Source organism: Danio aesculapii, chromosome 23 (genome assembly GCF_903798145.1).
Source record: "Danio aesculapii chromosome 23, fDanAes4.1, whole genome shotgun sequence".
NCBI classification, from domain to species: Eukaryota; Metazoa; Chordata; class Actinopteri; order Cypriniformes; family Danionidae; genus Danio; species Danio aesculapii.
In genome coordinates, this window is record NC_079457.1 from 15,812,326 (window position 1) to 15,837,910 (window position 25,585).

The following is a 25,585-nucleotide window of genomic DNA, read 5'->3' on the forward strand; positions in this document are numbered from 1 at the left end:
GATTTTTCTTTTATACTAGAAATCTTTTGAATGTTAAGTAAAGGTCATCTTCCATGAAGACATTTAGGAATGTCTTCCTGTAAGTATATAAAAACGTATTTTTTGATTAGTTGTATGCAATGGCAAGAACTTAATTTGAACAATTCTAAAGGCGATTTTCCCATTTTCCATTTTTCTCTGTGTTTTATTTTTTGAATCCTCAGATTCAAGATTTTGAAATAGCTGTATCTTGACCATGTATTTTCTTATCATATTATCTTATTCATTCTGTTTTCAAATGATTTCATAAATCCAAAATTTTACACTTATTTTATACCTATGTCCAGGGTCATAGGTATTTTTAGTTAATTACTCATTCATTCATTTTCTTTTCGGATTAGTCCCTTTATTAATCTGGGGTCGCCACAGCGGAATGAACCACCAACTTATCCAGCATTTGTTTTATGCAGCGGATGCCCTTCCAGCTGCAACCCATCACTAGGAAACACATACACACTTATTCACACACACATACACTATGGACAATTTAGCCTACTCAATTTACTTGTACCACATGTCTTTGGACTGTGGGGGAAACCGGAGCACCCGGAGGAAACCCACGCGAACACAGGGAGAACATGCAAACTCCACACAGAAACGCCAGCTGACCCAGCTGAGGCTCGAAGTTTATAGCCAAAGTTCCTTTAAGGCAAGTCATTTTTACTCGGCGGCCATATTTGAAACGCCTCTCGAGCTGTATGCTCTGAATGGTGAAACATCAAATTCTCCAAAACTGTGCTAAGCTTACGAGTACATTAGATATTTGGAATCACCAATAAACTTAGACAGCAATCATCTCATAAATTTAGTTTCTAAACGTTCGAATCAAACTAAATCTGCATATTTTCAGGTTGCACTTGAAAGGAAGATCACCAACCTCATTTATGGCCGTTCTACATATTATCATGCCTTTAGATCATGATCGTCTGATTGTGCTGGCATTCTGAAGTAATTCACAACTTTATCTCGATGGCGAATCTCCAGAAATGAAAGCGACTCTTTGTTTACAAGTTGGTGGGCATTTGAGTAGTTGCTGTCATGTGATGTGCGTTTGACAGGACGCACTGTACCTCACGTTCGTTTCATACAGATTACAAAACCAAAAAACTTTTGTTCTCAGGTGCACTTGGTTCATTTAAAAGCCCAGATTTATTTGGATATAATTCTTATGCCTGTGAAACAAGTATTGACTGAGATTCCAGTGTGTTTGTTGACTATCAAACTGTCGTAAAAGCCCACGTCTGGTCTGAGTTACACTTTTCCTCATTCAAAACTACGAGTGACATGTCTTGTGTATTCTAGAGTCTTTGTTATAGTAAACCCATATTTGGATATTTTTCGTTTTTGTAATTTAATATTTTAGTGAGCTTATTTGTTTGTAATTATTATATAGTGCTAACAATATAGTTTGTTTCGTTTGCTGAATTCATTTTACTTCCTTTTCTTTTTTTTCTTTCTTTTATTTATTTTCATTTGTTTACTGAATTCATTCTATTTTCTTTTCTTTTTCTTCATTTTCTTTATTTTATATTTGTTTCCATTTCCTTTTCTTCTTTTCCCTTATTTCTTCTTCCCAGAAAAACAAAGCTGTCCCCTTTAAGTGTTTCATAAATATTGCACAACAGGGCAAAGACAAACAAACAGGCAGGAGAAAGTGAGAGGAGCAACCAGATACCTCTAAACAGCAACTGTCTCCACGCTGCTCTCCTCTCGGCCAGGGGAAACTCCCACGAGCTCTGTCCTATCAGTCAGATAAGAGTTACTGAGCTCCTGGGGCATGTTTTAGCTCCGCCATATGACTCTTAACAAACATAGAACTGTCGCTGAGCAAACTAATGAAGGCAGAAAACATTTTCAGTCCCTCATCAATTGCTTGTTATCCGTTTGTATGAACTAACACTTTTGAAAGACTTCAGATTTAAGAGGAAGCAGGAGTTGAGTCATATCTGAAGCGAGTTGGATGATTATTTGCTAGAGGGTTTGGCTCTTGAAGACGCAGATATGTAAACAACAAAAATCCCTGGCAAAGCCTCAGTTGACAGGGCAGTACCTGCCGGCTGCCACACCCTTGCCCAGCTCTGGTGTCAGGAATCTCCCTTCCACATTTCTCCATTTCCTGTGTTCACTTTACTTTAGACGCTGCAAAACATACAGCAACAACCTACAGTTTTCTTTTATAGAGAAGCTTCATTCATGTATGCCACAGGTCTAGTGAGTACCTCTTATTCAGGTTTGAAGCCAGCTTTTTTAGGTTCTTTCTATCATTCGTAAAAGCCAAAGTGGCATTTTGCCTTGAATGCATTGAGCTTTGGTCAGACATGCTGACCTGTTGCTGGTGAAAATTGCACTGTGTACGCATGGTTCACACCTTCATTAGCCAGTCAGAATTGTGCACTAATTAAATGTATGTACCTACACCGCGCTGTGGAGAAGTTTTAGATCACTATTGGGTTTTGTAATTTTATCAATGTAAAAATGGTGATATATAACTATCTCATGTTGCGTCTGAATACTATACTTCCATACTATACAGTATGTAAAAACAGAGTAGTAGGTCAGAATTTATTAGGTGCGTACCCAATCCCATACTTATGCACTATTCTGTGCCATTTTGTAGTATAAATTGTATAATTGGCGCATTCACACTGAAATATTAGTTTTATTCTATAAAAACAAGGGCACTTTAAATACCCAGATGACGTTCTTATTGAACCGTTAAAAGTAAGTGTGTAATGTTGGACACTTTGTTCACTTAGTGAAATGGGTGAAGCTATCAGGCAATGAGGTTGGATTATTTATTTTGGACTGTGAAAGCAAAGGTCTCTTACATGAGTGATTATGCCTCCTCCCGAAGGTGAATGCAGTTATACTCATGGTAGGTACTATCTTTGGTCATTTACTTCACTAATTTGGAAACTATCAAACGTCATCAGTGAAATGGTTCCAGTAAGGACAACGCTAAATTCATATACTACACTACCTGACAATAGTCTTGTCGCCTATCCAGGTTTTAGGAACAACAAAAAATAACTTGCCTTCTAGTTGATCATTTGGTATCATAAGTGGCTTATATGAAAGGTTGATTTATGAAAGGCAAAAGGCCTCTAGATTTTACCAAAATAAAATATGATCATGCCTTGATTTTTAATTATTTAATTGGGACAGTAAGATCTAACTTTGCTTAGACAAAAGTCTTGTCACTTAACAGAAATAATGTACAGTATAGAATATAAAGTCATGGTGCAGTGGAAAAAGAGTTAATATTGTGTATGACTCCCATGAGCTTGGACGACTGCATCCATACATCTCTGCAATGACTCAAATAACTTACTAATAAAGTCATCTGGAATGGCAAAGAAACAACTCCCAGAGTTGTTGTCCTTGCAGGACTCCTTGCAAGAGTTCATCAAGATTCTTTGGATTAATCTTCAATGCCTCCTTTTTCATCTTACCCCAGATATGCTCAATAATGTTCATGTCTGGTAATTGGGCTGGCCAATACAGGAGCACCTTGACAACCTTTGCTATTAGGAACTTTGATGTGGAGGCTGAAATATAAGAAGGAGTGCTATCCTGTTGAAGAATTATCCCTCTTCTGTGGTTTATAATGTAATGGGCAGCACAAATTTCTTGATACCTCAGGCTGTTGATGTTGCCATCCACTCTGCAAATCTCTCGCACGCCGCCATACTGAATGTAACCCCAAACCATGAGTTTTCCTTCATCAAACTTGACTGATTTCTGTGAGAATATTGGGTCCATGTGGGTTCCAATAGGTCTTCAGTATTTGTGATGATTGGGATGCAGATGATTCATCAAAAAAATCGACCTTCTGCCACTTTTCAAGTCAAGTTATTATTTGTTGCTCTTATAACTAGGATCGACGACAAGACTTTTGTCAGGTAGTGTGCTGTTGAGTGTGTAAGTGCATAGTGGATATAGTGTACAATTTGGGATACAGTGGTATTATTCGAAAACAGTAGACAAGAAGTACCCAGATGACCTACTTACTTCAGGTGAGATTCCGAAGTGTGCATCCAATGGACACTATATGTTGCCATGCGAGAGAATTCATGAATGGGAGTGAAACAACACAACTAATGTGAGTAGATCACGTGATAATGACTATTCACATTCATACTGTATAGAACAGACTTTTTTAATGGTTGTGTAGGGAATTCAAATTCAAATGTAGTACATACTCGAGTATAGTAGACAATTACAGTTTTGATTGTATGTATCTATGGAGGTCTCTTATAGCTTCGATTAAAACTATACGTATTTTCTGAATTTCAGCAATTTTCCACTTAAAGCCCACAAACAGGCTGTTCACAGTTGATCCATGCCAAATATGCTTAGTCAGATTGCAAATCAGCATTGTTTCATGTATAATTTATTCACTGCTGTTATGTCACTTGTTACGAGAGCCGTATCTAATGCTTCTGAAACCACATAATCTTTTGTCCTCAGATCGATATTCCTTCAGATGATACTGCTTGATGTTATGTAATGTTTTCTACTGCGCATTTAATGTTCCTGTTAAAGGATCTGTCTGTGTTTTCTGTCATTGTTTTTGCAGACTCATCTTGATCATCTTCTGTGAAGAAAGTCTGGGTAGAATTGGAGGTGTGAGCTTTTCTTCTCTCTCTTGTTATTTTCTTGGTGGTTTGAGGTGTGAATATGTCAACAAAGACTTTGAGACTTTGAGTTGCTGTTATTTAATAAAAGCTCGGAATAGAGTATATTATAGATATTAATGTAATGAATTTGTGGTTGATTAACATTAGCTTATGCTGGCTAATGGCATATTTTTAAAACTACACTGTTATATTAAGAGCTATACAGAAATAATATATATCAATAATATTTTGTATGAAAATTGGAATATTAGATTAGATTAGATTAGATTGCATATATTATAGATCTGTTAACAGCTTATACTAAACATCAATACATATTTAAATGAAAATGTTAGTGTTACATTAATATTAAGCACTGAATATGACTGACATTGTTTATTTTGTTGCATTAAAATCTTGCATCTCATTTAAATATTATTACAATTATTAATATTTAATTTTAAATATTTTTAAATTTGTAAAATTGACAGTTATTATTTACTATGAACATTTAGTACAAATTTAAAACGTTGTAAAATTATTACAAATATTAATGTGTAGTAAATTATATTACATTAATATATAATGTGCATAAATACATCATAAATAGTTATTAAATGATTTACTTACTGATAAATAATGTATTAATGTAAATAATGTATTGCATTTTGTTTATGAAGCCCAGTACCTAAATATTGCATTTATAATAAATATGAACTATTAATATTTTCTAAACATGAATAATTGTAAAACAAATAACAAAATCAATATGCATGTTAAATTTTATTAAATTTAATAGAAATGTGATAATATATATATATACATTATACATATATATATCCTTTGTTGCCCAGTTATGATAAATATTGTGTTTTGCATCTTGTTATAGTCCCTAAATATTATTACATATAAACTGTAAAATATTAAATATTATTAATAATAATATTACAATGAGATTATTATGAATTAAGTTTATACTACAGATTAGTTTATTTATGGCAAGAATTATTCAAATATATATATATATATATATATATATATATATATATATATATATATATATATATATATATATATATATATATATATATATATATATATATATATTAATAACTAACAATATTAATAATTAATGTTGCTTCATAAACAATCAAAACATAATAAAATTATTTAACATATTATAAATATCATGAAATGTTACTTTTAATTCCTATCTTGAGTACTACTATTTATTTAAAATATAATTTTATTTTTAATTTTATTTTGGTAAATGTTCCTGAATTTATTACGAATATGACAGAATAACATTTTTACAATCAAAATAAAAACTAATAAACATATTAAAAATATCGTAAAATATTACTTTTTTGTCTTAAAATCTTTACTATTATTACTAAAAATTATTACTATTTTAATAGACATTTAAAACATAATTTAAATGATTTAAAATGCCATTATATTGATAAATGTTATCAAATCTATTATAAATATGACTGATATTGACATTATTATATTCTAAACTATTCATTTTATATTATAAAGAATGTTATTATTTTTACAAGGCACATAAAGCCATAAAACATCCTGGTATTTTGCCTCAAAGATTACGAAGACATTAAAAACAGAATTAAAATTTAAATGTATTGCATTAAATATTATCAAATCTATTATATATATGACTGTTGAATATCGTTTTATTACACACTCTTCATTTTACATCATAAATAAATGTTACTATTTTACAAGGCACGTAAAAGCGTCAAATGTCCTGATATTTTGCCTCACCTATTATTCAGGCATAAAAAACATAGTTAAAATGATTTAAAATGTCATTATATTGTCAAATGTTAAAGATTTTTTTATAAATATGACTGTTATTGACATTATTTTATTAAACACTCTTCATTTTAAATCATAAATAAAGCATCAAACGTCCTGAAATTGTGCCTCACTGCTGCTGTTAATATCTGCTGTTATAAGTAAGGGCTTGTTCTTGTCAGCATTGTCAGGATGTAATTTTCTCGCAGCTTCAGAGGGATTCGTCACATGGCATTTACAGCTCAGAAAAATCTCTTTGCATTCAGTTCTTTTGGTTTCCAGGTACCAGATTCTCTGACAGCTCTGCTAAATCCACAAGCTGCAACTGCCGGCTGTGTACTGTACTAGAGGAGAAGTAGAAAAAGTTTCTTTCAACATCTATTTTTTCAACGCAGTGGAAAACCTCTGTCAGTTGTATATTGTATTTGTCGGATTTGGCCATCATTTCGTCTCCTCCTGGAAGCTGGTTTCAAGTGGTGTTTTAGAGTGCTGATCAAATGAATCTAGCACCATTTGAAATCAGTGTTCTTGGGGTGAGAAATGCAGCACTTTTTTACTGCATTTTACACTCTGTAAAAACTTTTGTCTCTCTTTTGACTTCAAGACCTGTGTCCTCTACCCAAGGTTGACCGATTTCTTTTGGTGTTCAGAGTCTTTTGGGGTTTCTAGCACCATTTGAAATCGGTTACAATGAAGGACTGATGACGACGATGGAGATTTTAAAAAAATGTTGTTATTATTACATAAAATGTTCAACACTCTGCTTTGGATCTGTTTTGACCTATAATAGATACATGCACTCACCGGCCACTTTATTAGGTACACCTTACTAGTACCAGGTTGGCGTTGACATGATGCTTAATTGGTAATAATGGGGCCAAAGTGTGCAAAGAAAATATCCCCCACACCATTACACCACCACCACCAGCCTGAGCCGTTGATACAAGGCAGGATGGATCCATGCTTTCATGATGTTGATGCCAAATGTCGCAGAAGGAATTGAGACATTCTCCTCTGACCTCTGGCATCAACAAGGCATTTGCGTCCACAGAACTGCCGCTCACTGGATATTTTCTCTTTTTCAGACCATTCTCTGTAAACCCTAGAGATGGTTGTGCGTGAAAATCCTAGTAGATCAGCAGTTTCTGAAATACTCAGACCAGCCTGTCTGCCATCTAACCCTAACCCTAATCACCTTTAATTTCTTCCCCATTCTGATGCTCAGTTTGAACTGCAGCAGATCGTCTTGCATTTTATGCATTGAGTTGCTACCACGTGATAGGCTGATTAGAAATTTGCGTTAATGAGCAGTTGGACAGGTGTACCTAATAACACTCATGACACTTATAACACATATAATCAATTCTTTTTGACTGTAATTATGGCCTGTGATATGATTGCAAATAGAAACGTCTTTAATTGAATTATCTGTATTTTATTCCTGTGTGAAATACGTTCAGTCTATTAGTAAATTGAGTATTTTTAGCACTGAAGTGTATTAATTAATACATTAATTAACTTTTTCTTTGAAAGTGAAAATGTATACAAGTAAAAATAACTTTCTGAATCGTAAAATCTTTCCTCCGGGTGCTCCAGTTTCCCCCACAAGTCCAAAGACATGTAATATAGGTGAATTGGGTAGGCTAAATTGTCTGTAGTGGATGAGTGTGTATGGATGTTTTCCAGGGATGGGTTGCAGCTGGAAGGGCATCCGCTGCGTAAAACATATGCTGGATAAGTTGGTGGTTCACTCCGCTGTGGCGACCCCTGATTAATTAAAGGACTAAGCCAAAGAAAAATGAATGAATAATAAAATCCCTGTGGTTTTGTATAAATAAATAAATTGGGGGCTGTTTTTGAACATCAGTGAGTTAAAACCATAGGATTTGATAAAAATTCCATTCATTTCTATATGTTAATTATTGGAAATCTAAAAATACATGTTCTTCTAATTTCATTGAATTAATTATTCAAATTAAAATTCAGTTTCCCAATTTATTTAAATTAATAACTAAATTCTTATAACTGGTTTGTTCTGTAGCCATTCAAAAAGATAATGATTTTTTTAAGAGGGCAAATAATAATGACCTTAGCAGTTTTGACTATTTTTTAAATCTTTGTATTTAAACTAAAAGAAATAGGACAAATAGGAAACAGGACTTTGGGCAGAAGAAAAATATAATAGGAAATACTTTGAAAATGTCCTTGCTCTGTTAAACATTACATAAAGAAATAAATTTTCATAGGAGTGCTAATAATTTAGAGTTTCTCAGTAATTCAGCAGTAACATGGTAAAATACAATGGTAAATTACAGTTTTCATTGTTTCAGAAAAATAAAGACCCTTGATCTGAATACAGATCTTATACAGATTTTGAAATCATTATGACGATTAATAATCTTATTCTGGGTATATAATTATTTAAATGAATCGGTAGCATAATACAAAAAGTGGATATTTTATTGTACAATAATATGAATACAGTTATTTTTACAAACTTTACAGATGAACACAACAATTCCTTTCAAAACAGATTCTCCTTTGATCGTTTCAAACGTTGAATTCCCACGCCTTCCAGTTGTGTGAAATGTGTAGCCATCTCTCCTGTGAACAGCAATGATTACAATACCATAAAGAGCCGCTAGATGTCATGCGTGTGTATATAGTGTTTGTGTTCAGACCATAGACTGTAAATTATATGGACGTAGTATCCGTGACGTCACCCATAGGTTTCTGAAGAGCGCAAAAGAAGCCACAAGTAGGCGCGGCCAACCGTCGCCATTTTGTTCGCGCGTCATCGCAACCACGGCGGGATACCAAACAAGGGCAAAGAGGCGGAGAGTGGGCGGAGCTACAGACACCTGCTGGCACTTTGCTTAGACCTGTCAGACAGACTTTACTTTGGGAGAAACGCTTAATACTTTATTAACTGCGACTCGTTTGTGTTCTGACCACATGTGCTTGGCTGTACACTATATCAGTAAAGTGATTAGACTTTCAAAAACATTGTAGTAATACATTGAGCCACTAAACATTGCTCTTATGACGTTTTTCTACAGGAGGAAAACGCGAATTACTTCCAAACACTTCAGATATAGTGTGTGTTAGTAAATGCAATACTATTGATGAAATCCAGCACAACACTGTATGACAACGCTTCAGATGACTGTTCTAGAGCCTACAACTAATCAATCTGACAGATTCTGGAGTGCTTTACGGGTCTAAAGAAAAATATGAATGATAAATGATCTTAAATAAAACAAATACATTTATAGAGATAGTATACAAGTATATAACTTTACTCACATGGGAAACGGAGGCCACGTGAACGGTTTGTGAGCACAATTAAATGCACACAGCATCCCATATCATGTGATAATTGTAAGAAATAAGTCCAAAAGGCAGCTGACTGTGTAAAGCCACATAAAACAACACAAAAATACGATGAATATGCCGAGATCAGTGGCTAATCTGCCGGATTCAGCTGAGGTGAAGTGACGGCGACCAGCGAGACCTAGCTGTCACTCAAGTGGCCACGCCCTTAATTATGCAAACTTAATATAACCTAAAATAAAGGAAATGGAGGAGTTATAAAAAAATTCACCCCCCTCACAGTTGTCATGGAGGGTAATAATAGCTATATGAACCAAAATCGTTCTTTGTACCAGGCTGTAAACACCTTTTTTTCTGCTGTAAAGTTGGCCATTCTAACAGTGGGCTCAATTGCACTTTGCTCTATTATGGAGCCAGGACTAGCGGAATTTTGATGAATTGCAGTTTCAGTTACTTCCGTATTGGCCTCCCGAGGGAGAGCGGGAGGTTGCCGCTTGGTTCAGACACTGTTTACTGAAAAATGCAGGGTTTGACACAATCCATTCACGTTGCCTAACAATAATCGATGAAGTTCACAAATTCAGGTGGCTCAAACATAAAACAATTAAGTTGTCCCAAAAAAGAAAATCCCAATTGTTACTGGATAATGAACTAAAAGATGTACACTTTACATTTTATACATCAATAGTAGCACGCATTACATAAACCTAAGCTGTAACAATACCTGCATTCCATATGGAAATTGTATTATATGTTATTTTAAATTATATTACTTTGCATTTTGTTTCAATATGTTAATGGTTAATATCAAATATGAATCCATATGTTTTTTAATAAAACTGTACTGTAACAATAACTGTAACTACAGCAATGATAATCACGTTTGTCAGCGACTATATGTTGTTATTATTATATATTTGCCTCTTTTATAGAGTCTGTTTTCATTTAAATGCCATGTAAAGGATCTAGAATAGATGTGTCAGGATACTTACAGTATTATACGCAGCTGTAGGTCACTTCTAAGTATTTATGCACATCCGGGCATTGATTGGTGAAGACAGAATTTGAGGCATTTAAATGGCAAGTCTTCTTTCCATTGCAGCTGATGAGGGGGAAAAAAAAACTAAATTTAATACAGATTTTAAAAATATGATTTATTATTTGTGTCATAAATGTTTGTAATTGTCAACACATCTGACGTTTCATGACTCTGCAGACTTTTCTTTTTATTGTGTATATTTTAAAGTAGCTGTTTAATCATTTGCAGAATGATTGACAGATCTTGTTTATGCATGTAATTCTTTTGCATATTGTAATAATATTTGCATAATGTTCACACTACATTGAACATGTAAACATAAACATCACATGTATACTATTTAACTGCAGGTAATCTATAATAACTTTAACTCTTTAAAGCTATTAGTTACTTGTTAATTAATTAAGGTTATGGTAACTAATTTGATTGTAATATTATAATAATCTGCACCTTTTGTAAAGCTGCTTTGAAACAATAAAGTGCTATACAAAATAAACTTGAATATACAGTTGAAGTCAGAATTATTAGCCCCCTGTTTATTTTTTTCCCCAATTTCTGTTTAACGGAGAGAACATTTTCTCAACACATTTCTAAACACAACAGTTTAAATAACTGATTTCTAATAACTGATTTCTTTTATCTTTGCCATGATGACAGTAAATAATATTAGACTATATATTTTTCAAGACACTTCTATACAGCTTAAAGTGTCATTTAAAGGCTTAACTAGGTTAATTAGGTTAACTAGGCAGGTTAGGGTAATTAGGCAAGTTATTGTGTAACGATGGTTTGTTCTGTAGACTATTGAAAAAAAGATATAACTCAAAGGGGCTAAAACTTTTGTCCTTAAAATGGTTTTTAAAAAATTAAAAACTGCTTTTATTCTAGCCAAAATAAAACAAATAAGACTTTCTCCAGAAGAAAAAATATTATCAGACATGCTGTGAAAATTTCCTTGCTCTGTTAAACATCATTTGGGAGATATAAAAAAAAAAAAAAAAATCAAGGGGGGTTTAATAATTCTGACTTCCAATGTAAGTGAAAGTTTCTGTTTGTTCTCTGTGACTGTAGATCAGGGGTGTCCAAACTCGGTCCTGGAGGGCCGGTGTCCTGCAGATTTTAGCTCCAACTTGCCCCAAAACACCTGCAAGGATGTTTGTAGAAAGCCCAGTAAGAGCTTGATTAGCTAGCCCAGGTGTGTCTGATTGGGGTTGAAACTAAACTTTGCAGGACACCGGCCCTCCAGGACCGAGCTTGGACATGCCTGCTGTAGATGGTGTTTTTCTGCTGTACCTGGAGCGCAGGCTGCTGGTCTGAGGACAGTAACAGTCTGATGAAGTTGCTAATTTGTGAGGGCAGGTTACTAGATCCCGGCGTCCATAATTAGCATGGTGAATCCAAATCACAGCATTACCTTTAAATACATACACAGTGAATTGATGCACGTTAGCTTTAAAGAAGACCTATTATGCAAAAGTCACTTCTATAAGGGGTGGGAATGTGGGGTATCTGTGAATATACCCAGCTTCTAATGGTAAAAATGTATTAACTTTATTTTTTATAATCACACTTGATAAAAACAGTCTGCAGAAACACTTTGATTGATGTTCTGTCTTTGTACATGTCTTCAGAGGGGGAAAAATCCTGCCCATTAGTTACGATTTCTCCCTCATTAGCATAGGACCTTAAGCTGCGGTCACACTGGACTTTTCTCTCCATAGACTTTCAATTCATATGCACGTGAATACGTCAGACCGGAAACGCAAGTTTGTGCGACAACTTTCGCAGTTCGCTGCGTTGCAGAGTTCAAGCTTGGTGAACTCTGACCTGTGAAACCGCATCACTTGACTGCGTGACACCAATCGAGGATCAAAACATGACGTCTCTGGACAGAAATGTAAAATATGGACCAATCGCTCGATTTATTTATTTATTTTTTTTTTATTTATTATTTTTTTAAATGTCAAATGATCTTGTTTAATCTCACCCCTTTTTGTAGCACCATAGTACAGAATGTCGCATGCTCAATCTCTAGTGTGACCGCAGCTTGAGTCTTGTTTTTTAATCTGTTCAAAAGAGTCAGGAACACCTTCATTAGTAGGATAAGATGTGTTTGATTAGAGTTGGAGTAAAACTGCAGAGTTGCGACCCTCCAAGAAATTGAGTTTGACACCTATGCCTTTATCCAATGTAACTTTTTCAGCAAAACTTTTAGCAAACAACCTGTTTCAGTTAGCAACAGCACAAAATAGTGGGAAGCAGGCACAATTATTACAGCTGATTGCTATGCCATGTTGTTATTATAAGTAGTAGTATTTATTTTTGTTTTATATTATAATATTATAGCTTATTTAAAGGGACAATTCACCCAAAAATTTGAATTCTGTCGTTTACTTAATCTTTACTTGTTTAAAACCTTATTAGAGTTCTTTTCTTTGGTATGCTGGTATAGTTGGCATCTATTGACTTGCATTGGGTCAATAGGGTTTTTTCAATGCAAGTCAATGGGTTCCAGCATTTATTATTATTATTAGTAGTAGTAGTAATAGTATTATTATTATTAGTTGTTGTAGTAGTAGTAGTAGTTGTAGTTGTTGTTGTTGTTGTTGTTGTTGTTGTTGTTGTTACCTTATATTACCTATATAAAAATGTCCTTTTATTTATCTATTTATTTATTTCACCTATTTACCTTATAAATATTTTTAAAAAATAATAATCTTACCACAGTCAATGAGACCTTGGCTTCCTTCACAGGTGACACTTCTTCCTAGAATTAGGTCAGACAGTTAAAAGAGTATTAGTCAGTAATAATGAATAAGATAACGATAAAACGACCAAAAATAAGATAACAATAATAATAATAATAATAATGAATAAACTATATTCTGGAACCCAACCTTTACTATTCATTCATTTTCTATTGGCTTAGTCTCTGATTTATCAGAGGTTGCCACAGCGGAATGAACCGCTGAATATTCCAGCATATGTTTTACGCAGCGGATGCCCTTCCAGCCACAACCCAGTAATGGGAAACACGCATACCCTGTCACATTCACACACATACTCATATACTATGGCCAATTTAGTTTACCCAATTCACCTATACCGCATATCTTTGAACTGTGAAGGAAACCATAGCACCCAGGAGGAAACCTACGTGATCACGGGGAGAACATGCAAACTCCACAGAGAAACGCCAACTGGCCCAGGGACTCATACTAGCAACCTTCTTGCTGTGAGGCGACAGTGCTATCCACTGAGCCATCGTGCCGCCCCCAACTCTTACTACTTATACATAATTATACTCTTTATATGACATTATGCAGTTGTTATAGTCTGCCACTTAAAATGCTCAAGGTCTTAAAAAAAACAAGATGAATTCTGATTTGCTGTCATTTTTACTTTCAAAAAAGTAATTCGACTGAAACTGTGCACTTATTTTAATAGCTGTTTTTTATTATTTCAGCCATTAGATCATTATCATCCTTAATTGAATGGGATTTAAATAATCACAAATTCCAGGTTTTGATTTGTATTTTATTTACAGTGCACGTTTTAATAATTGATTATGGTTTATACTATTTTTGTGTGTGTCTATGTATTTTTTATTTAATTTTTTTAACTCTGTCCTATGCTGCCTGCCTTGTCCAGGACTCTGGTAGAAGAGATATTGTATCTCAATAGGACATTTTAAATAAGTAGATAAATAACTAAATAATACATTTATTTATTATTATTTTTTATGTAAACATCAATCATTCAGCAAGATATGCTTCTTTTTAATCAGAGAATCTTGGAAAAAAAAAACATATGGGTTTCCATACAAATATAGCAGAAGTGTTGTCAACATTAATTTTATATATATATATATATAAGTCAGAATTATTAGCCCCCCTGATTTATATTTTCCCCAATTTATGTTTAATTTTTTTCAACATATTTCTAAACATACTAGTTTTAATAACTAATTTCTAATCACTGATTTCTTTTATCTTTGCCATGATGACAGTACTTAATATTTGACGAGATATTTTTCAAGACACTTCTTAAAGTGACATTTAAAGACTTAACTAGGTTAATTAGGTTAACAAGGCAGGATAGGGTAATTAGGCAAGTTATTGTATAAGGATGGTTTGTTCTGTAGACTATCAGAAAAAGATATAGCTTAAAGGGGCTAATAATTACCTTAAAAAAATTAAATCTGGCTTTATTCTAGCTGAAGTAAAACAAATAAGACTTTCTCCAGAAGAAAAAATATTATCAGACATACTGTGAAAACTTCATTGCTCTGTTGAACGTCATTTGGGAAATATTTAAAAAATAAAAATAAATTCAAAGGGGGGCGAATAATTCTGACGTCAACTGTATATTTATTTATACAACAGTCCTGTCTGGTTCTTGAATCTGATTGGCTGATGGCCATGCGATACTTTGCCAGTAACAGCAAAATCACCTGTTTTGTCATCACTTTAGACATTATGCTAGAGAATCATTCAAATACTAGCTCTAAAGTGACGTTAGTGAATGAGCAATAATTTCTGCTGTTCTGACGTCAGATGTGAATGAATGGCGAAAGAAAGTAGTTCCCCTTACAAAAGGGTTTTTAGACTCTCCGTGTTTGATTTTTCTTTTTTTATATACTCGATTATGCCGTAGAACTGTTAATTAAACGCAATATCACACTCTTAGCTGTGCAATGTGGCTGTATATACATATGTATATGTATATAACCAGTGCCGATATACAGCCACATCACACTGCTACTTGTGTGGTATTAATCATATATATTTAATAATTATACATATATATACATATAATTTACAGGTAATTTACTGGTGTTGGGTTGCAGCTGGAATGGCATCTGCAGTGTAAAACATATGCTGGATAAGTTGGTGGTTTATTCCCCTGAGCCGAAAAGAAAATGAATGAATGAATAAATATATTCATATATATATTTAATAATTATTGAAGGAAAATGTGACACGTAATCCTAGAGTAATGATGCCCAAAATGTAACCTTGTTGTCACAGGAATAACCTACATCTTAATAAATCACTTATATGAAACTATATTAAAGTTTTGTTTACCATATTCCTCAACTTCTAACTGAGTGAAAGAATATATTGAAATATCTACTTACTGACTGGAAGACACAAGTAGGACACATCCAGATATTTATAAGTCCCAGCACAGGGGTCAGAGAAAACCGAGTCAGCTGCAGGAACAGAGCAGCTCTTTCTTCCGTCACATCTATGATCGAATCAGTTTGACAAAATATGATGTAAGATATTACTTATGATATTGTTCTGTAGTTTCTTTTGCTCTTGCAGAAGTGATTACCGGTTGGCCATCATCTGGACTGATGTTTCATGGAAGCAGTGGACGTTTGAAAGCTCTCGAGCCGATCTTCCAGAGGAGCATGTTGTGCGGTCGGTTCGCCCATAGTTAGCTGTGACCACCTTTATGTATCCCCAATCTGACATACAGTATCATTCAGAACAAAACTTATCAAATGAATGATTTTAAAGTTTTAGCACACTGTGTATGAATGTAGATGAATTGCTTACCACAGCCCAGTTGAACAGAGCCTCCTTCACAGGTAAAATATCGTTTCATTTCAATGCCTGGAGAAAGAAAAGCTGTTTATTATGTATTGTAAGTAACTTATTTAAAGGGACAGTTCACCCAAAAATGAAACTTCTGTCATTTACTCACGCTTTACTTGTTCAAAACCTATTAGAGTTTTTTAATTTTGTTGAACACAAAAGAAGATATTTCAAAAAATGCTGGTATCTGGCACCCGCTGACATAGTCATTTTATTTTCTATGCAAGTCAATGGGTTCCAGCATTTTTCAAAATATCTTCTTTTGTGTTCAACAGAGGAAAGAAGCTCAAAATAAAAATAATGAGATAATTTTCATTTTTGGGTGAACAATCGCTTTAAAAGGTCATTTTGTGCTATATTTTTAAGATTGTATTGTATTATTATATAGGTAAAACAGCTCATTAAAGCCTTACCTTGTCGGCACAGTAAAATAATCACTGAAAAAATCCAAAATAAAATATTTAGTTTAAAACATCTACATGGAAAATAATAGAAATAATTTTCACACACAAATTGCTATATACTGTTAACAATTTCCTGTAAAATTTACAGTAACTTAGTTTGCCAGCAATTTACTGTAAATCAAATCTACAGCAAAAATACTGTTTGCTGTAGTTGCTACACTTGCTGTACATGTATTTGCAGCATTGTTTATCTTTACTGTTAAATTTACAGTATTTTAGTACCTGTGATATATTTTCATACAATAATAATAATAATAATAATAATAATAATAACAATAATAATAAATAATAGTAATCATTGTTCATTATACTGTAAAACTGTATTTTTACATTTTTACAGTATTTACTGTATTTACTACTTTCTATTTACTGTAAATTACAGTATTTCCCATGATTGGCTAAGTTGTAAGCTCAGTATTTACTACTTTCTATTTACTGTAAATTACAATATTTCCCATGATTGGCTAAGTTTTAAGCTCAGTATTTACTACTTTCTATTTACTGTAAATTACTGTATTTTCCATGATTGGCTAAGTTTAAGTTTAAGCTCAATATTTACTGTATTTACTACTTTCTATTTACTGTAAGTTACTGTATTTCCCATGATTGGCTAAGTTTTAAGCTCAGTATTTACTGTATTTACTACTTTCTAATTACTGTAAATTACTGTATTTCCCATGATTGGCTAAGTTTAAGTTTAAGCTCAATATTTACTGTATTTACTACTTTCTATTTACTGTAAATTACTGTATTTCCCATGATTGGCTAAGTTTTAAACTCAGTATTTACTGTATTTACTACTTTCTATTTACTGTAAATTAGCAAGTTTCCCGTGATTGGCCAAGTTTAAAGCTCAGTATTTACTGTATTTGCTACTTTCTATTTACTGTAAACTACCATATTTCCCATGATTGGCCAAGTTTTAAGCTCTTTTTCTTTTACTGTATTTCTGTTTTTTCTGTATTCCTACTGTTTTTCCAACTTTACAATACAGTAACATTCTGCATAACTGTCATAAAGTAAAACAGTTCATATTACTGTTAATTATTGTGTCATTTAAAACAATTGTTAACAGTGTAGTCAAATTCATGAAAATGGCAAAAAATTGTATTTCCCTGTAAAATCTACTCAAACTGAGAAATTTTAAAGGTTTTCTCTTTTTATTTAAAATTAACAAACCTATGAAGTGATTTTAAATGAAGCTTTTTTAAATGAAATGCATACTTCAATAAATAAAACTTAACTAAATAAACAGACTTACAGGAGATCCAGTGTATTTTTTGCAGCAGCATGGTGATATGTTTGAAATGAGGAAGTAACCTCACTATTTATCAATTTTAGCTCGGGAATAAAAATGAACAGTTTATTGTCACTGATGTGTGTCAAGCTTGATGTCAAAGTCTGTTTGGCTCCAAATCAAAAACGTGCAACTCGTGTGATTTTATGGTTTCTTAAGAAAATATGTTTGTTGACCTGTTGAGGTGCTACAATTATCAGCACGCTGGACTTTGTCATATTTACTGTACCGATTTAGTTTTGTGATCTTTGATTGCTGATATTTAAAATGCGTTGATGCAATGGAATGAATGTTAGCAGGTAAATTATTCCAATCTTTTGGACCCTTAAACATAAAAGCTCTTTTACCAATAGATTTTTTTAAAACAAGGAACAAAAAATAAGTCTGAACAGAATGTCTTGATAATTTAAGGAAAAAATATAAAATGCTGTTGTAAATAATAAGGATACTTAAAATGAATACATTTAAATATAAATTGAAATGTATAAAATTTTTATTACATATTTACATATATTTATATATAATATATATACTCCTTATATATTTATAAGAAGCAAGATCTCATTTCAATGCAGTCTGATAAATAATATCACAATAATCAAAAATTGGAAATAAGTTGAAGAGCAAGTTTCTTGCGAACACTAAATGAAAAACAATGCTTAGACAGATCTAAGGTACTAATTCCAAGGTTGACTTTACTCACAATATGATAAATATGTGATATAAAGGAAAGTTCAGAATCAAGCCACACTTAAATTGTATCAACTTTACTCAAAGAAATACCGTCATTACATACTGTAATACAGAATAGGAGTAACTTTTTGATTTAAGTTTATGTCTGGAACCAAAAATCATAATGTAAGACTTTAATAAGAGATTAACATTATACTGAAGGGACAACTGAATTTGTAAGATATCATCAGCATTAAGGAGAACACTTCACTTATTGAAAATGAATGGTAAATTATTAACATAAATAGAGAAATGAAGTGGTCCTAATATTAAACCCTGTGGAACACCTCTTTCTTGAATCTAAGTTAAACCCTTTTAATACTACACATTGTTTTCTGTTATGCAAATATTCGTTAAAACACATAATTGCATTTACAGATAGACCAGTAGCACGAAGCTTGTCTAAAAGTAAATATCGATCAACTTATTCAAAAGCTTTGGACAAATCAAGAAAAATAGGACCTGTGAGTTTCCCATCATCAGCCACAGCAAACAAGTCATTAGTAAACTTAAATAATGTTATTTAAAATGACTTCTTTAAAAATAAGCTGAAACAACACAGTTCCTAAATGATATGACCTAATTGTTTTATGCTCAATCCACTTAAATTTGTAAAAACTAATAAGTGCACTTAATTCCGTCATGATGACCAACACAAATCCATTGTGTGGAATCCAGCATTTATTTTTGTGTGTGTATATGATTGAACAGCTCACAAAACAAAGGTGTATGACAAAGAATAAGCTACTATTGCAGTTTTATATATACCTACGTATGGCCTATAACACATTACTAAAGTTATGTTTATCTTTTACTTAAGTGCGGAAGTAAAAGAAGTATTATTTTAGTTCATTTTTAGAAGTATACTGTATACTTCATCTAGTAATAAACTAACATCTATTTGTAGTATGGACTAAATTGGCCCACATTTTAGTATATTGAGGTATACTTTTAAGTGTACGGTGAGTTTAACACTAAACGTTAGGTGCACACTGTTTTTTATTTGTACTGCAAGTGAACTTGTTTAAAAAAAATCAAGGATTGGGGGAAAAATCACAGATGAAACTATAATTGAGTTGATCTTTGAATAAAAAATATTGTGTTTACCGTACTATATTGATGTGTGTGTGTGTGTGTGTGTGTGTGTGCGTGCGTGCGTGTGTTTTTTTGATGAATAATACAGAAAATAAAGAGGTTTGAAAAACACAAATTAAATTATTAATACAAAAAGATGACATATTTTCTAAAATCATTTACTCCTAAAGTGACTTTTTTACACTTAATAGGTTTTACCCAGCTTTTACTTTTGGTAGAGCTTTTAGAACTTGTTGAAATTCTTCAAAAGGAATGGAAAATGTGTTTTAACAAAGTCTTGATTGACTACATGTTGTGAAAACAAGTTGTGCTAAATGATTGACTCATTAGACAGCTTAGAGAAGCATTTTATGTGTTGGATTTAGTAATGGAAACCATACATTCATCATATTGTATTCACACATTTATCATTGAACAAGTCTGTTCTGCTGTTTTTCTATTCGCTGTTTCAGGGTACTGTCTTCAAACTTTATGGTTTTGTGTTTGAGTGTTTTAACATTTCTTCAATTTTTAATTCAGTCTCCAATTTTAATGCAACTGACAGCTTTAAACAACAAAACGTTTTAACCTCTATAGCCGTAGTTTGTGGGATGGTTTCACTGTATTATATCAGATTAGTTAACATGAAGTATTTGAGGGCCTGCCACTGTGCTTCTTGCTAAAATCAATTTTGTTGCACTATTTTTAAGAGTTTATCAAGTTTAACATAACAACATAGCCGGTACTACTGTAAAATGTGCAATTAAACCCAGCAACTTAACACAGGAAATGAAGTAAAACTATTCAAAATAAAAGTCCTTTATTACAGAACTACACAGGGAACAGACAAGATAAACATTTAATCAATTCTCAAACCAAGAGTATCAGCTATAAACATCTATAGAGAACAATTCGTATTAAAAGATACACAAAACATGTTAAATTGCTAAATTATGCACAGCTGTATGTCACTTCCAGATACTTATTGACACCAGGACATGGATCAGAGTAGAGAGAATTCGAAGCACTCAGAGAACAGGACTTCTTCCCATTGCATCTGATGAGGTAAAACAACAACAAGATGAATACTTTTCTTTTACGGTAAATAGCTTGTCTTTTTAATTTAAGAGCAGCACATATTTGTCTAACATAGCTATTATTATGTTTGGATTAATGTGATAAATTAGCTGTGCAATATACAGGATAATGACTGCCAAAATATGCATTGCTCTTTATGATTCTTTATTGTTTAGAAAATAGTGTAAAAAAAGTTTATGAGACTTTTATGAGTAAATGTTTTTCTGCTGTACCTGGAGCGCAGGCTGCTGGTCTGAGGAGAGAAGCAGTTTGGTGTCTTTGCCAATTTATGAGGGCAGATTGAGAGATCTCGGCGTCCATAGTTGGCATAATGAACCAATATAACACCAGAATCTTTAGAAACATGAAAACAGGCAATGATGATGAGCATTGGTTTGCTTTTAAGTGTGTAAAGTCATTAATTAATCTGTTTCAGATTCCAGTACCATGTGGCGAGGCTGTGGATTAAAGGTAATTGCACAGACTGGTCATTTCTTTTAAAACCTCGGTGTATAACCAGAAGCCACTGTATTCATTTTAAATTTGCCTGTGTATGTTTGTTAACTTTTATAATGTGATTCAACAGGAATCACAGTTTTAGCTCAAAATATTTCCACTGGAGCAAAATAAGCCACCAATTTTTTTGTTATACGCATCTGCTGAATTAATACATGTACAGTGCTCAGCATATATGAGTACACCCCTCACAAATTTCTCATTCAAATTAATATTTCCTTTAGGATGCTTTACAGTACTATATTTGTGCATATACATTAGATTAGTCAGTACTGAAGCCAAATCTGGAGCTTATCTAACAAAATAACTCATGATAATGGTCCAAAATTAGTACACCCGAATTTATATGTTAGGGAAAAAATGTAAATAAATAAAAAATTCAATGAGCTAAATACAAGAGAAACAAAACATTTCTAAAGTTTTGTTGAAATTTTGTAATTTTTTCCCCAATATTTAGCATGAATTTAAATGTATTATCTTCCTATTTTTAAAGACGTTCTGTGACTAAACATTGTTTTAATAAATATATCTGTTTAATAAATCTGTTTTGTTCAAATGCACCTAAATATATGACCTATAGTCACAGAGAAATGGATAAAAATGTTCAATTCTTGAAATGGGGTGTACTCATATATGCTGAGCACTGTAAATGTTTTTAATTGAAATGTAAAACACACAATTACTCTGTAATGAGGTACTGAGTAATTTGTGTATCTTATGCATGTCAAGGATTTTACATTAATAAAATTAAATATGGGAGGTGAATTGTTCCAATTTTGTTTGTTTGTATGTAAAATGTAAAAACATTAATAATGAGTTTTAAGCCTTTGTAACATTTGCTTCAGAAAATGGCATCTTTCAGGGTATATATTTCAAATCTATATAATAATTAAATATATTTTAAAACTTTGTACTGACAGAATAAGCAAGTTCACAATTTTTTCTCTTTTTTTTAAGCAAAAAAGCAACACAAGTCATTAATATCGGTTAAAAAAATTAAATATTCAACTGTATAAATAGAATTAAATATTTAAATGAAACTGACCAGGCCCATTTCCGGTTAATAATTAAATCAGATATTAACCCAAGATCAGGGCAGATGTTTTATTTTTCTTTTGAAGGATAGTACAAATATGTAGTTGCATTTCTCTCTCTGTGAGTTATATTAATATTAAAATTAATTGACATCAATATGTGACTTAATTCCTGTAGTTATAAGATAAATGGGCTATTAATCAGGTAAATAATACTTACTGGAATAGCTTTTGAGAATATTTTTTCTTTAAAAATGTACTGGAAAATTATATGCAGACATGTTCATAAGTTAAAAGACTCCCATGGATTACAAAAAGAAAGCAATATTGCTATGGTCACAGCATAGAAATAAAAAACAGAATCTTACCACAAACAATTACACTTTGGGTATTTTCACAGGTTATACTTCTTTCTAGAATTATTTTGGGGAGAACAGAGATTAGTAATATTGACTGTTATTGGATATATAAAAAGGTAGATAATGTAGATTTAACTAGATTTACAATGGAAATTGTATGTAAAGCAACCTGCTTACTTGATGGGATGCAGTCATACGTAATATCCAGGAATTTATAAGTCCCAAAACAAGGATCAGAGAAAACAGAGTTCACTGCAGGAACTGAACAGCTTTTCCTTCCATCACACCTGAAATATAAACAGACGGGAAGAGGTACTTAAAGGGTTAGTTCATCAAGAAATAAAAGTTTGGTCATTAATTACTCACGCTCATATTATACCAATCCCCTTAGACATTCATTTATTTTTGGTACACAAGATGAAATCTGAGAGCTTCCTCATCCACCAATGGTCCTGAGACATTCAAAGTCCAGAAAAGGAACCAAAAACATTGTCAAAACATTCCATGTGACTTCAGTGGTTTAACTTTAATCATGTGAAGCTCTATGAACACTTTTGTGCACCATAAAACAGTAACTACATCTGTTCGCTTATATCTTCTCTCTCGCATCAGGTTGTCATGGTGCGCATTTACTACGGGCGGTACGGCATATTGCCATTAATCAGCAAAACAACACGTGTTGTATTACATCATAGTAAACACACACCATTATCTGAGGCTGAAGAAAGGTTTTCAGCTTTTTTGCCACAGAAAAGTGTTCTTGATACAGTTAAACCGCTAAAATCACATGAAATATTTTGATGTTTTCGTTCTTTTTCTGAACTCTTGAATATTTAGTGGCCATTGCTGTCTATGGAGGGTCAGAGAGCTCCAGGATTTCATCTAAAATAGCTTAATTTGTGTTCTGAAGATGAATAAAAGTTTTACAGGATTAGAACAACATGAGGGTGAGTAATTATTAACACATTTAACTTTTGGGTGATCTAACCTTTTAAGATTAGATTTTAAGATTTTTTTTTTTTTTAATATGTAACTTTCTGATAATCAAGCCTTCCCCCCCACCCCCACCCCCCATCTCATACCGAGCTGACACTGTATGGAGGGATGACTGTCTGAAGCAGTGTACATTGCTGATCTGATTTGAGGGTCTCCCACTAATGCATGTTGTACGATCCGTCCGTCCAAAGTTGGCTTTAATGACTTTTATGAATCCCAAATCTGACATATTAAAAAGAAATAAACAAATACACAATTTGGGGGAGTTCATTGATTGTTTTCTGACCAAAAGAAAAAGTCCAAATTTATTAATCATTTTCCATTGCTTACACAGAGCTAAAATATATTACTTCAATGAATGCATTGCTTACCACAGCCGAGGTGTGCAGATCCTCCTTCACAGATGACTGTTCTTTTTGCATCTACACCTGCAGGTATGTGAGAAGAGGGTAAAATGACTTGTAATAAAAATAACATTGATCTATAGGCTACATTGTAAAAAAAGTGCTCTACACGATTCCTTCATGTTGTCCCAACACAAATCGATTAAGTTTAACTTAATCATTTTTAGAAATTTAAATGGATTGAACATAAAACGATTAGGTTGTCCCAAACAAAAAAAACTTAAGAGTTGTGTTGTTGCAACTCATTTTAGATAAGTAGTTTGAACATGTCATTTTTTTTTTTTGAGTGTATACTTGAAAGTCCTTTTAAGTTCAAGAGATATTATGAATGAATATGTTGCCTCACCATGGTGACACAGCAACAGCATCACTGAAATCAAACAAACAGAAACAAGTTAAAACAGAAAATTCAAATGAATAAACATGAATTGGTTGTAAAGCAGTACTTACAAATGATCAGGCTCAGCTTGTGCACCAACATGTTGAATGTGTGGATGGAGGGATAATTCTGGAATTCTTTCTAGACATGTGAGCGCATGGTATTTATAACAGACTTTATAAATCATTATCTGTTTACTGTTGATAACGAATGAGTGTTATAAGGAAATTCTTTGGAAAGGAAACTCTTGTTTACTTTAGATGAGCAATGAGGAAATTCAGTTTATTATTTCAAAGAGAGAGCTGTTAATTCACTCCAGTTCATCAATAACATGCTACGTGTCACTTTTAATTACGTTCCAAGGATAATACAATGCATATAAACCAATTGAAAATGATACTCGTGATACTATTATCAACTACAATAAACTATGATATATACAAATACAGTGCATCCGGAAAGTTTTCATAGCACTTGACTTTTTCCACATTTTTTATGTTACAGCCTTATTCCAAAATGGATTAAATTCATTTGTTTCCTCAAAATTCTACACACAATACCCCGATTTTATTTTATTTTTATTTTTTTTCTTTTCCTCTCTCCACAGAAGAACGCTGAAGCTCAGACAGAGTGACCATCGGGTTATGGATCACCTCCCTGACTAAGGCCCTTCTCCCCTGATTACTTAGCTTAGATAGCCGGCCAGCTCTAGGAAATGTCCTGGTGGTTCCAAACATCTTCCACTTATGGATGATGGAGGCCATACATATACATATACTTATATATGTCTGTGATGGCC

General features: G+C 32.8%; 1 protein-coding gene across 1 annotated transcript; it reads right to left on the minus strand.

Annotated features, from left to right (window-relative positions):
- Positions 1-8,964: 8,964 nt before the first annotated feature.
- Positions 8,965-24,967, minus strand: si:ch211-66i15.5 (L-rhamnose-binding lectin CSL1). The gene is made up of 17 exons (XM_056449601.1): positions 24,858-24,967; positions 24,754-24,777; positions 24,375-24,431; positions 24,090-24,225; positions 23,185-23,294; positions 23,017-23,061; positions 21,332-21,452; positions 20,981-21,078; positions 18,180-18,242; positions 16,868-16,891; positions 16,416-16,472; positions 16,189-16,324; positions 15,989-16,098; positions 13,571-13,615; positions 12,142-12,262; positions 10,802-10,911; positions 8,965-9,080 (listed from the first exon to the last, which is right to left on the minus strand). The coding sequence occupies exons 1-16, from the start codon at positions 24,886-24,888 to the stop codon at positions 10,806-10,808; spliced, it is 1,284 nt and encodes a 427-aa protein (XP_056305576.1). The 5' UTR covers positions 24,889-24,967; the 3' UTR covers positions 8,965-9,080; positions 10,802-10,805.
- Between the last annotated feature and the right edge of the window lie 618 nt (positions 24,968-25,585).